Here is a 14,178-nt window from a genome sequence, read left to right on the forward strand (position 1 = left end):
CTTTGAACCACAATCCTTACATCTTAGACTTCTGAATAACTAGATTACAGGTGTTAGTCACCAGGGCCCTGCTATTTTTAGCAGTACTGACTGAGGCTTGAACTAATTACTCAGCTTGCTTGTTCTACATACCACTTCAGACACACCGCCTGCCAGTCTGACATTTTGCTGGTTCATTAGAGATGGAGTCTTGCAGACTTTTCTGTCTGGGCGAGGTGCAAACCACGATCTTCTGGATCTCAGCCTCCTGGAGTAGCTAGTTGCAGGCATGAGCCAACCTTCTGTGCTTTCATGTAATTCATAGGAGCTGGAAAAGGGAAGTAGGAGGAAGGTAACCCTCACCTACTCTTCTGAGCAGGAGAGTTCAGACCCAACCTTTGACCTCCAGCTCTTTCCCAAACAGGATTGTAGGACTGGGTGAGGCAATCCTTATTTCAGAGAGAAGACCAATCTGGGCCCATCCCCAGCTGACCCTATCTTCATCACCACGTATGGAAGTAGCCTCAGATGTTCTTGGTCCTGATGAAATGCAGTCCTACCCCAGACCTACTTCAGCTCCAGGTTGGAAAAGCGCGTGTCTGAAGGCTACCTCAGCAGAGAAAGACCTCCGCAAGTCCCCAGACAATCTGCTCAGTGTGTAAACACTGGAGCGTGTTTGAAAGAACTACCAACTTGTAGTTTAAAAATATCCCGCACCCAAGGGGCCCACAGTGTCTGTCTGAGAACAAAGCTGCCTCACAGATCCTAGACTTCTCCATCACCAGGGAAATTAAATGAAAAGCCAACTGATTGTCCTTTTCCCTTAGCACTTTCAAACCAGACTTTCTTAGCAGGGTGCCAGTGGTTCATACCGCCTATAATCCTAGCTTCCCAAAAGGCTGAGATTTGAGGATCATGATTCAAAGCCAGCCTGGGAAGTCCATGAGACACTCATCTCTATTAACCCCCCCCCCAAAAAAAAAGCCAGAAATGGAACTGTAGCTCATACAGTAGAGTGCTACCCTTTAGCACAAAAGTTCAGGAACAGCCGGGTACTGGTGGCACACCCCTGTAATCCTAGCTTCTCAGGAGGTTGAGATCTGAGGATCGCAGTTCAAAGCCAAGACCAGGCAGGAAAATCCATGAGACTCTTTGTTGTTGTTGGTGGTGGTGGTTGTGGTGGTCGTCGTGGTCATGGGGCCTGAAATCTGGGCCTGAGTGCTGCCCCTCAGCTCTTCAGCTGAAAGCTAGCACTCTACCACTGAGCCACCTTCCCAGCCCCCATGAGACTCTTATCTCCAATTAACCACCAGAAAACTGGAAGTGGCACTGTGGCTTAAGTGGTAGAGTGCTCGCCTTGAGCTGAAGAGCTCAGGAATAGTACCCAGGCCCAGATTTCAAGCTCTAGGACCAGCAAACAAGAAACAGACCTTTTGAGTTCTGAGTCTTGGCTCCATTATTCTCTACCTGTGTGAACCCATGCCAATCATTAACTTACTCTGTAGGGTATCAGGGAGGATAGTTGTAAGTGGAGGAATCTTGATCATCTTTTTTTTTGGTCATGGGGCTTGCACTCAGGGCTTGGGCGCTGTCCCTGAGCTTTTTTATTCAAGGCCAGTCCTCTACCCCTTTGAACCACAGCATCACTTCCAATTTCTGGTGGTTCATCGAAGATAAGAGTCTCATGGATGGGGCTGGGAAGGTGGCTCAGTGGTAGAGTGCTTGCCTTGCATGCATGAGGCCCTGGGTTCAATTCCTCAGTACCACATAAGCAGAATAAGCTGGTAGTGGCACTATAGCTCAAATGGTAGAGTGTTAGCCTTGACCTGAATAGCTGAGGGACAGCGCCCAGGCCCCACAACTGGCAAAAAAAAAAAAAAAGAGTCTCATGGATTTTCCTGCCTGGGCTGGCTTCCAACCTTGATCCTCAGATCTCTGCCTCCTGAGTAGCTAGGATGACAGGCATGAGCTAGGGCCCCCCCCCCCTCCCCGGCCAATCTTGATCATCTTTATCTTAGAGTTCCTCCACTCTGTGTGTGAGAATTGTTGGAGAAGCTTTTTTTTTTTAAAATCTTGATGCCCAAACTACATTCCAGACCAATTAAATCAGGATGTCTGGGGATTACGTCTGGGCAAAAAGAAAGAAAGAAAGAAAGAAAACCTTGAGTGCTATGGCTCAAGTGGTAGAATGCTAGCCTGGAGCTGAAGAGCTGAGGAACAACGCCCAGGCCCAGAGTTCAAGCCCCATGACTGACACAAAACCAAATAAAAAATCTCTAGTGGAAGCCAGACACCAGTGGCTCATGCCACTCGAGACTGAGATTTGATGATCATGGTTCAAAGCCAGCCCAGGCAAGAAAGTCTGAGAAAAGGACTAAATGAGGTAAAATGTGAAAGACTTGGGTTGGGGTTGTAGCTCAGTGACATAATGCTCACCTAGCATGTACTCAGGGCTTAGGTTCAATTCCCAGCATCAGAAAGAAAAGAGTAAAAGATTATTGTGCTTCCTATATGTTAAATAATAAATGTTCTTGATACGGATTATTATTTTATATAATTAAACTGATAATCTTAATTTTGCAACTCTTTAGTGGCTGAATGAACCTTCAAAACAATCTTTTTCTCTTCTAACCTTAAAGTCCCACCTGGGCTGGGAAGGTAGCTCAGTGGTAGAGTGCTTGCCTTGCATGTATGAGGCCCTGTGTTCGATTCCTCAGCACCACATAAGCAGAATAAAGCTTTAGCCTTGAGCTGAAGAGCTGAGGGACAGCGCCCAGACCCAGAGTTCAGGCCCCATGACTGGCAAAAATGAAAGGAAAAAAAAGAAAAAAGAAAGAAAAAGAAGTTCCCAGCCCTTTTTATTTTTTTTTTGGGGGGGGGGGGGGGCTTGTCCCATGGCGTGATTGGTCTTCAGGCCCTAGGCACTGAGGTATTGTGTTGCTCAAGGCTGGTGTTCAACCATAAAGCCACAGCTTCACTGCAGGCCTTTTCTTTTTCTTTTTCTTTTTTTTTGTAGTTTATTGGAGATAAGAATCTCACAGGCTTTCCTGCCTGTGCTAGCTTCAAACTGTGATCCTCAGATCTCAGCCTCCTGAATAGCTAAGATTATAGGCTTGAGAGTCAGTCTACTTGTATCTGGACCTAATCCTTTTTTTTCCTTCTGTTTCCTTTCCTTCCTTTCTTTTTCCTCCTCTGCTTCCTCCTCGTCTTCTTCCTCTTCCTTCTACTCCTCCTCCTTCTCCCCCCAGTCCTGGGACTTGAACACAGGGCCTGAGCACTGTCTTTGAGCTTTTTTTGTTCAAAGCTAGCACTCTACCACTTGAGCCACAGTGCCACTTCCAGCTTTATGATGCTGAGGAATGGAACCCAGGGCTTCATGCATGCTGGGCAAGCACTCTACCATTAAGCCACATGCCCAGCCCTCTTTCTTCCTTATCTTTTTTTTTCTTCCTCTTTCTCTCTCTCTTGCTTTCGTTCTCCTTCCTTTCTTTATTGCTCTGTGTGTGTGTGTGTGTGTGTGTAACCCAGGGCTCCAATCACTGAACTTTGAAACTCCTCTAGTTGCTTCATTTTTATACAATTTTTGCTTTTTGCTGTTGAACCCATATAAACAGAAAGTATATGTATTTTCTTCTTTCTTTTTTTTTTTTTTGTCAGTGGTGGGGCTTGAACTCTGGGCCTGGGCACTGTCCCTCAGCTCTTCAGCTCAAAGCAAACACTCCACCACTTGAACCATAGCTCCACTTCCAATATATATAACTTTCAAAACCAAGTTTTACAGTCAATGCGTCTAAGGGGCAGAGTGGTTAAGTTTGCTTGCTCCAAACCCCCAACTACTAAAAGCTCCCAGCTATAAGCCTCCCTCCCACTGTGTGAATGAGAAAATGGTAGCTCAGTTGGGTGCAGAGTCACACCAGAGACTGCACAGTTGGCAGATGGCAGAGACAGGATTTGAACTCTTACATCTCTGGCAACCCTGAGGATTTCCCTCACAGGTCCCAAGTCTCTGCTAGGATACTCCCTTTGAGTCCTATGACTCCTTGAAATAAACATTTAATCTTTGCTGCATCTATGCTGGGGCCCTCTGCATACCTTTCTGAATTCCAGTCCCTCCTTTTAGAAAGCCTTTCCCAAAGGCTCCGAGCCTCAGAAAAAGAGGTCATGGTTGGCTCTTTTCCAGAATATGTGTGTGTGTGTGTGTGTGTGTGTGTGTGTGTGTGTGTGTGTGTGTGTGTGTGTATGTGTTGCTAGGGATGGAGTGTCACACACACTAAACAGGCATTGTACCATTGAGCTATCCCCAACTCTGTGGGCTCTTTATTTTTTTTCTTGGCAGGTCCTGGGGCTTGAACTCTGGGCCTGGGCACTGTCCCTGAACTCCTTTTTGCCCAAGCTAATGCTCTACCACCTGAGCCACACCACCACTTCCAGCTTTTTCTGTGATTCATTGGAGATCAGAATCTCAAGGACTTTCCTGCTAGCCAGGCTGGCTTTGAACTTCCATCCTCAGCTCTCAGCCTGCTGAGTAGCCAGGATTACAGTGAGACGCAGGGGCTCCCAGCTTGTAGGATCTCTCTCTCTCTCTCTCTCTCTTTCTTTCTTTTTTTATTTTTATTTTTTGGATCCGGTCGTGGGGCCTGAACTCTAACTCTGGGCCTGGGCGCTGTCCCTCAGCTCTTCAGCTCAAGGCTAGCGCTCTACCACTTGAGCCACAGCTCCACTTCCGGCTTTTTTCTTTTTGCTTATGTGGTGCTGAGGAATTGAACCCAGGGCCTCAGGCATGCAAGGCAAGTGCTCTACCACTGAGCCACCTTCCCAGCCCTCTTTCTTTCTTCCTTCCTTCCTTCCTTCCTTTCCTTTCCTTTCCTTTCTTTTCTTTCCTTTCCTTTCCTTTCTTTTGTTTTCTTTTCTTTTCTTGTCGTTATGGGGCTTGACCTCTGGGCTTGGGCGCTGTCCCTGAGCTCTTCAGCTCAAGGTGAGCATTCTACCATTTGAGCCACATCATCACTTCTGGTTTTCTGGTGGTACATCGGAGGTAAGAGTCTCACAGGGACTTTCCTGCCCAGGTTGGCTTTGAAATATGATCCTCAGATCTCAGCCTCCTTAGTAGCTGGGATTACAGACGTGAGGCACCAGGGCCCAGCTCGGATCTTCTGTTTTAAATGTAAGGTTTTATTTTGCTTTTGGTTGTACATGGATTTGAACTCGGGGCCTCATGCTTGCTAGGCAGCCATTATCACCTGAGCCATGCTCCCAGAGCCAAATGTTTAGTTCTAAAATATTAATTCATTTTAAGCACAGGTTAAATTATATATGTAGTTCAAAAGTCAGGTGATTCAAAGGCTGTATTTAAGTAGATGGGTGGGGTGGTGCATGTCTGCAATCCAAGCTCCTGGGTGGCTGGGGCAGGAGAATGGACAATTAAAGGCTAGCTGTCTACCTAGTGGGAAGGAGATGGAGGGTGGAAGAGCACCTGCCTAGCGAGCTGGAGACCATGATTTCCTGCCCACACTACCAAGACGGGGTCATGAGTAAAGTCTTTCTGTCTTACCCCTACTTCTTCAGGTAACAATTGCTTGTGTACTCTTCCAGAGTCTTCCAACATGAATATGCATGTCATAAACAAATATATGACTTCTTCCTCCACAACAGATATATATCCTGTTACTATCCTATTCCCTTTTTTGTTGTTTTTGTTGGTTGTGGGGCTGGAACTCTGGGCTCTGTCCCTGAGCTCTTTAGCTCAAGGCTAGTGTTCTACCACTTGAGCCACAGCGCTACTTCTGGTTTTCTGGTGGTTAATTGGAGAGAAGAGTCTCATGGACTTTCTTGCCTGGGCTAGCTTTGAAATGTAATCCTCAGATCTCAGCCTCCTGAGTTGCCAGGATTACAGGCGTGAGCCATTGGTGCCCAGCTATGATTGTTTTGTTTATTTTGCTACCAGTATTGGGGCTCAGACTCAGGACCTGGACACTGTCCCTTAGATTCTTTTTTTTTTGTTTGTTTGTTTCAAGGCTAGCACTCTACCACTTGAACCACAGAGCCATTTCTGGCTTTTTTTTTTTTTCTGAGTAATTTATTAGAGATAAGAGTCTCACAAGCTGGGAACTGGTAGCTCAAGCCTGTAATCCTAGCTACTCGGGAGGCTGAAATCTAAGGATTGTAGTTCAAAGCCACCCTGGGCAGGAAAAGTCCCTGTGAGACTCATATCTCCAATGAACCACCAGAAAACCGGAAATGGAGCTGAGGCTCAAGTGGTAGAGCGCTAGCCTGGAGCAAAGAGCTCAGGGACAGCTCCCAGGCCCTAGGCTCAAACCCCATGCCCAGAAAAGAAAACGTCTCACAGACTTTCCTGCCTGGGCTGTCTTTGAACTGTGATCCTCAGATCTTAGTCTCCTGAGTAGTTAGGGTGACAGGTGTGAGCCACCAGGGCCCTTCCCATGTTCTGCTTCCATCTCACCTTCCACCCAGGGTGAAATTATGCCACATCTGGGGAATCCAGCATAGCATCACTCTACAGTGACCCCTGTCAAGTTGGTGCTTGTGAACTATATATTGTATATTTATGTCGATGCAGCTGTTAGGGACAGTACTTTGTCAGCACACAGCAAAAGGACTAACAAGACACTAACCAGACCCCTGATACAGCACTTCCACATGCAGACACTGATCATCAGGAAAGAAGCAAGGGTGTGCGCCAAGACTACAGGGATATTCTCCTCAGCATTGATAATTACAGTGGAAACATGGAAAGAATTATGCTTAACTACAGAATTGATTAGGGAGATGTTCGTATAGGTATGTGATATAACACTATTTTATCCCAAGGCAATGGTGACTAGGAAGAATATTGAGTGCTCTGAAAAAGTGTTCACAGAATCATGGTAGGTAGGTATAAAAAGCAAATTTCAAAGCAATGTGTAAATTTATTCATATATTATATATATATATATATATATATATATATATATATATATATATATATATACAGAGAGAGAGAGAGAGAGTGTGTGTGTGTGTGTGTGAGATGGGGCTTCAATTCTGGGCCTGATTACTGTCCCTGAGCTCTTCAGCTCAAGGCTAGTACTCTACCACTTTGAGCCACAGTGCCACTTCCAGTTTTCTTGTGGCTAATTGGAGATAGGAGTCTCATGGATTTTCTTTCTTTTTTTTTTTTTTTGGGTCCAGTTGTGGGGCCTGAACTCTGGGCCTGGGCGCTGTCCCTCAGCTCTTCAGCTCAAGGCTAGCACTCTACCACTTGAGCCACAGTACCACTTCCAGCTTTTTTATTTTTGCTTATGTGGTGCTGAGGAATCGAACCCAGGGCCTCATGCATTGCAAGGCGAGCGCTCTGCCGCTGAGCCACCTTCCCAGCCCCCAGCTTTTTTTTCTTATGTGGTGCTGAAGAATCGAACCCAGGGGCCTCAGGCATGCAAGGCAAGCGCTCTACCACTGAGCCACCTTCCCAGCTCCCTCCCTTTTTTTTTTGTCAGTTGTGGTTCTTGAACTCTGGGCCTGGGCACTGTCCCTCAGCTCTTCAGCTCAAGGCTAGTGCTCTACCACTTCAGTCACAACACCACTTCCGGTTCTCTGGTGGTTAATTGGAGAAGAGTCTCACAGACTATTCTGCCCAGGCTGGCTTTGAACTGTGATTCTCAGATCTCAGCCTCCAGAGCAGCTAGGATTACAGGCATGAGCTACCAGCACCAGGTCTCCCTTAGTTTATTTGCTCAAGGTTGATGCTCTACTATTTGAGCCATAGCTTCATTTCTGGCTGGTTAGTTGGAGATTAATAGTCTCATGGAGGGGCTGGGAATGTGGCTTTGTGGTTGAGTGCTTGCCTAGCATGCATGAAGCCCTGAGTTCCATTCCTTAGTACACAATAAACAGAAAAAGCTAGAAGTGGCGTTGTGGCTCAAGTGGTAGAGTGCTAGCCTTGAGCAAAAGAAGTTCAGGGACAGTACCCAGGCCCTGAATTCAAGCCCCAGGCCTGACAAAAACAAACGAACAAATGAAACAAAATTTCCATGGACTTTCCTACCGTGGGCTGGTTTCAAATGACAATCCTCAGATCTGATCCTCCTGAGAGGAGCTAGGATTACAGGTACCAGCACCCTGCATCTCAAAGGAAATTTAGATAATAACTATAGAGTATCTGTTTATCAAACACTGGATAAAGGTCAGTCATTATCACCTAACTTCTGGGTGTGTGAGAGCAGGGTCCCCTGAGGAAACTGCTTGGCACTGGGTGTGACTTTTCTGTAGTTTTCCCTTTCCTCTCTAATGTGAGGTCCTTCCTGCTCATGTAGAATTTTAGCCAAGCCTCTCGGGAGGTAGACATTATGTAAAAATTAAAGAGTGTATAACCTCAAGAGTACTGGAACTGGAGCCGGATATGTCATGCACCCCTTTAATTCCAGCAGTCAGGAAGCTGACTGGGCTTCATAGCAAAACAGTCTCAAGAAACAGACAGATAAATAAAAGTAAAGGGCGTGGGAGAGGAGAAAAGAAAAGAAAAGAAGTACTGGTTCTAGGACCCACAGTCTGGCCTGTGCCCTGTACTGCTCTTATCCAGAGGACAACCCCGGGAAAGGCGCCTGGGCCTTGCCTGTTACTGATTTAGGCTACCTAGCAGGTGACCTCTTGGGAGACAGAAGGACAGGTGGACCAATCCGACTTTGCAGTCCAGTGGAAAGTGAGGCATGTGATGACCGAATGACTGATGAGTAAGTGGACAGACAGCCGTCTGCCCGAAGGTCAGGCGAGTGACTTTGCGACTAACCAGAGACTGAAGGGAAGCGCTGAAGTTCCTACGAGCCGCCATAAGCTCTCTCTGTCGCTAGGGGTCGCCACTGCCACGTCCAGCACGGCACGCTCGCGGATGGCCCCGGGGCGGGGCCGACAGTGGGGCGGGGCCATCGCGCGCAGGGGGCGGGGCCACGTGTCACGGACGCTCCAGGGGGCGGGGCGCAGGCGCGAGCGCGGGCGCGGGCGCGGGTGCGCGCGGCAGCGGCGGCGGCGGCGGCCGTGGCGGCGGCGGCGGCGGCGGCGGCGACGCGTTCTGTTCCGGGCGGAGAACGAGCGGCTGAAAAGTTGCGGGGCTGAGGGGATCGGCCGCGGGACGGGCAGCCGGTGCCTCGGTCCTCGCCATGGACGACCTCGGTGAGTGAGCCGGAGGCTGAGAGAGAAGCGGCGAGGGGCGCGCGGCCCCGGGCCGGGCGGGCGCGAGCGAGCGAGCGAGCGAGCGGGGATCTCCCACCCCGGGTCCGGGCCCTGCCGGCCGGGGCTCCACGGACCGCGGTCCCACCCCGGGCCTGAGTGCGGGGGTGGGGGGGTGGGCGGGGGAAAGGGTCCGATCCCCGCCTCGGGGTCCCCCCAACCTCGGCCGGGGGCCCCAGCCGCCTGCCTCCGGGACAGGACCGCGGGGCGGCCCATCCCCTCCGCCCTGCGACCCTCTCCCCACCCGCAGCTCCCCGCCCCCACCCGCCCGGCAGCTGCTTCATCTCTTGGGATCCGGCCCTGCTTTCGCCGACTCGTCCCCCCCCCCCTCCAGGACACCCCCCCCACTTCAGGGGAGATAGAACCCTTCCCCACCCCACACCCCTTTTCTTTTCCAAAGGTGAGAGTTGAGCTCGCCATGACCACACACACACACACACACACACACATACACACACACACACACACACACCCCACCCCCGTTCGAAGATAAGTTTCTCAGAATTCTCCATTAACTCCCCCCGCCCCCATCTCCTTTCAGGTCTGGGTCATCTTAATGGCTACTGCATTTCTCTGTATGGACCTAGTTCTCCATTTACAGACTGGATCTCTTTTTTCATATCCAAACCTGGAAGGGCAAGTTGGGGAGTGATGATGTTCTTCTCTCCCCTTCCCCTCCCCCACCCCCCCTCCCCATCCCCAGGCCCTGGTGTAATAAATGCCAGAGGAATGAGGTGGGAGGTGGGCCTCAAAGTTTGGCCATCTGTGAACACGTCCCGACTGGCAGTTCCCCCCCCCCAACCCCCCTTCCAGCCTCAGGCGGTGAGCACACAGGTAAAAGGAGGACAGGATGCCCAGAACAGAGTTTTACTGTCTTCCTGTTATTGGAGCCCTGAGGCTGCGCTTTCCAGTCTAGTCTCCCTCCATCTGGTATTAGGACAGGGGGAAGAGTCACCTGGAAGCTGACTTAAACCCAAATTGGTCCGTGCCAGGGTTCTAGGAATGCCTTGGGTGCTGCGAACCCCAGAGTGGAACGGGGTTCTCTGTTCCCTTCATGCCTCAGCGCTGCGGAGGTGGGGGGAGGGTTTCTTCTATGAAGGAATCTTGTCTTCCTCTCTGCACTGTGGTGGGCTTGTGTGATCGCTGCTGATGTGCGTCCTCTGCCCCAGGCTCTGAGAAGCAAATTCACCAGGCAGGAGCACTGAGGGGCCTCCTCTCACAAGCAGTACAGGGCACCAAGTGAAGGCTGGCATTAGACTTGACTGCTTCCCTGCAGCTATTGATTTATTTATTTAGTTGGGCATGGGGCTTGAACTCTGGGCCTGGGCGCTGTTCCTCTGCTCTTCAGCTCAAGGCTAGCACTCTACCACTTGAGCCACAGCACCACTTTCGGCTTTTTCTGTTTATGTGGTGCTGAGGAATTGAACCCAGGGCCTCATGCATGCGAGGCAAGCACTCTACCACTGAGCCACCTTCCCAGCTCAGGCAGTCTCCCCACCCCCGAACAATCCTGGGGGATTACAGGGTCCTGCTTGTTTTGCAGAGTAGAGTGGCTGCAGAAATACTTTTGCCTTTGGGTCAGATTTGGCACCCATTTTTCTGGCATACTCAAGGTTGGTATGGCTTCCAGGCAGGTATTATAACTTAAGAGGAGAAGAGGCTGAGGGATGTGTGTGGAATTAGGATTTGAAAGTCTCATTGCTTCTCTAGTGGGAGCCAGCAGCAGTGTTACAGTTGTAGCACCCTGGTGGGGCTCTGTTGCTTCTGGACAGTCCCTGTGCTGTTTGAAGAACTGAGAAAGGCTTTGTAGAGTTTGCAAAGTCCGGAATTCCTGTCTTCTGACGATCTTCCATTTAGGGCCAGGAACTGAGCTCTGAAAGGAAAGAGTATAGTGGGTTGGTGTGTGGGGGTTGTAGAAACTGTAGGAACTGAAATTTGCTGTACTTCCCCATTCCTGGATTTTACAATCCTTTTCTAAGGTCACTCTACGGCCACTGCCATCATGACTACCTGCCTTTTACAAATTGAGAAAATTTCTTCTTGAGAAAGGCTGATTCTCTTGCCCAAGGCTGCCTAGCCACAGAATGACCAATCAGTGACTGGCTACCTAGTATCTAACCCCTTGAGCATAGCTCTTGAATAGGGAGAAGCAGGCCGTGAAAGGTGGCCTGGTCGCTGGGGCCATGGCTGCCACCTGTGACTTTTACCACCTCCCACTCAGCATAGGCTGTCCAGTTGCTTGATCTGGGCTGCCTGACTTCCTTAGTCTGAGCTCCCAGGGGGCCAGCCATGCCTGGCTGACTGGGAGACTAGGGGGGGAAGGGGGGAGGGGGTGTGCAGGAGGGGTGAGGAATTTGCCTCTGAGCCTAGGCCCTGTCAGCTGTCTGGATGGCTGCTCAGCACACTGCCGTCAGCTGTTTTCCTAAGTTGGGATGGACACACAGGCCAGGGCTCTTGTTTTTATTTTTCTTCTGAGAGTGTTTTCAGCTGTGAGGCTCCTGGTCCCTAACACAGGAGAGAGTTTATGGGGGTCTGCCCTGTGGTAAGGCTGGTGGAAGGGGGGGGAAATACAGCCTCTGTAATGACTGTTGGGGTTTTGTTTTTTTGGGGGGGACTGAAAAAATATGGAGAACTCGTTCCCTCCCCATAGTGGCCAGTGACAGAATCACCATGTGCTATTTAATAAGTTACAAATTTATAGCTCTTTTGGCAGAAAAACATAAACACAGCATGTCCTGCCCTTTTCCCTGTGTTCTCTCTACTCTGTGCTGCCCGGTGGCTGCTTGGTGGCTTTGCTCATTACTGTTTAGATGCTGGTTTGGCCGGGAGTTGGTTCTGTACAAGTTCTGGCCAGAGTTTCCTGGACAGAGTTTCTATAACACTGTGATGCACTCTGTTCACGCTTTCTGCACTGACTCCTCTCTCTCCTCGTTCATGTTCCTGATGTATTTTGAGAGTTAGGGTTGAGGGAGACTTTGGCTACAACTGGTCTAACAATGATCATGCTTGCTGGATTGGAGGCAGGTGCTGGACTCAGTGCTTTGAGTGGTACTGTAGCCATCCAAGAGGGAGGTGCTTTATCTCTGACTCCCAGATGGGGAAACTTGACCTTGAGGGAAGTTAAACATTGGAGCTGGAGTTTGAACCTAAACTAATTCAATGGCAGACCAGGTCTTTTCTTTCTTTTTTTTTTTGCTGGTCCCGGGACTTGAACTCAAGGCCTGGGCACTGTTTTTGGGCCTCTTTGTGCTAGTGCTTTTGAGCCACAGAGGCATTTCCAGCTTTTTTGAGTAGTCTATTGGAAATAATCTCATGGAGACTTTTCTGTTCTGTTTAGCAGGCTTTGAACCTCCCATCCTTAGATCTCAGCCTTCTGAGTAGCTAGCATTATAGGCGTAAGCCACCAACACCCAGCTCAGTCCAGGTCTTTCTTAAACCTAAAACAGTAAGTGTTGTTAGGGGAATAATTGATAGTTACCTTTAAAGTTTTTGCTCTGCTCCAGGGGCTGTCCCCAGGCAATAATAGCCTGTGTGGCAGAGGGTAGGACCAGTTCAAGACTTAAGAGCTTTGCCTTCCCATCCACTAGCAGAGGGCACAGCCAGCTGTTGGCAAGGCCTAGCTGCTGCTGGAATCTGGACTTGCCTTTCAGCTTCTTTGCAGTCTTGACCCTTGGAAAACAGTGCCTCATTGTCCTTGGGGGTAAAGCTAGGGGGGTAGGGGAGTTGCTTGGGGCAGATCCACACTATGGATCCTCCCTGTTTCCATGGCAAGTCTGGATTTTGGGTTTGCCTGTCTGTGGTGCCTGTGTGTGTTAGGCCAGGGTCAGGGCACCCAGCTGCTGGGCCTGTGGCAAAGGAAGCATTTGGCCTAGGAGTGGTGATGCCCTCCTGGTGGGCACTTGGTCATTTGGATGCTAGTAAGGGGCTGAGGAAAATCCCAGCCCTGGTCTACTTGTTAAGCAGATGCCTTTTCTGACCCACATAACTTAGAGGGGAAAGGCCTGGCTTGTGGGGGAACCATATCCCCTTCACCATGAGGGAACATCTCAGCATTCCTTGTGCCAGCTTCTCTAGGGATGCCATGCTTTGGAGAGGCTGAACAAACCATTCAATGGCTGGAGAGCTCTATGGAAGGCCAGGCTCACACTGAGGCTCTCTCTGTGCAGCCCTCATCCCTCCACCTGTACTCATCCTGCATGGAGTTTCTACTCTTCTGTGGGCCTTTACCTTGTTCCAAGGCCAGAGTGTTGAAAGGATTTCCTCTCAGCTTCGTTCCAGCCTTTTTGCAAGGTTGCCCTGGTCCCAATGCCTTCACTAATAAAAAGGCCAACATCTATAAAAGACTTTTTTTTTTACAGTGTATACAGATTTTTTTCCATGATTTTTGTTGTTGTTGTTGTTGGTTGTGGGGCTTGGGCTTGAGTGCTTTCCCCGAGCGCTCTTTTGCTCAAGGCTAGTGCTCTACCATTTTGAGCCACAGCACCACTTCTGGTTTTCTGGTGGTACTTTGAGGTAAGAATCTCATGGACTTTCCTTGCCTGGGCTGGCTTTGAACCGTGATCCTTAGATCTCAGGCTCCTGAGTAGTTAGGATTACAAATGTGAGCCACCGGTGCCTGGTTTTCCAGGCATTGGTTTATTTAGTGCTTACTATATTCAGGTGTACTGTTTTGGACACCATATAGTTACGCTGAATCGTGTATCCTAAAAGCAGGTATCGTTGTTATTACTACTAGTAGTAGCGTCATTGCTACCCATGTTACAGGGGAGGAAACTGAGGCCCAGACAAGGTGAGCCCACTTGCCCAGGCACGGCTAGTATTTTCAAATTCAGATCATCTGAATGTAGAGGGACTTGTAACCAACCACTCTTTACATTTCTGTTCATGATACTGTATTTGATCTTGGTTGCCTATTTGATTGCTTTCCATTTCTGGAACACCCCAAATCTTTCCTGTCCCCTCCCCATACTCTTCATTCTC

General features: G+C 49.4%; 1 protein-coding gene across 3 annotated transcripts in view; it reads left to right on the forward strand.

Annotated features, from left to right (window-relative positions):
• Positions 1 to 8,998: 8,998 nt before the first annotated feature.
• Positions 8,999 to 14,178, forward strand: part of Pxn (paxillin) — a 50,856-nt gene continuing 45,676 nt past the window's right edge. For all 3 annotated transcript variants that reach the window (XM_042669571.1, XM_042669569.1, XM_042669570.1), the window contains exon 1: positions 8,999 to 9,141. In XM_042669571.1, the coding sequence (XP_042525505.1) occupies positions 9,129 to 9,141 (13 nt within the window). In that variant the 5' untranslated portion in view covers positions 8,999 to 9,128. The remainder of the gene's footprint in view (positions 9,142 to 14,178) is intronic.

Source organism: Dipodomys spectabilis, unplaced genomic scaffold (genome assembly GCF_019054845.1).
Source record: "Dipodomys spectabilis isolate Male_0828 unplaced genomic scaffold, ASM1905484v1 ptg000499l, whole genome shotgun sequence".
Lineage (NCBI taxonomy): Eukaryota > Metazoa > Chordata > Mammalia > Rodentia > Heteromyidae > Dipodomys > Dipodomys spectabilis.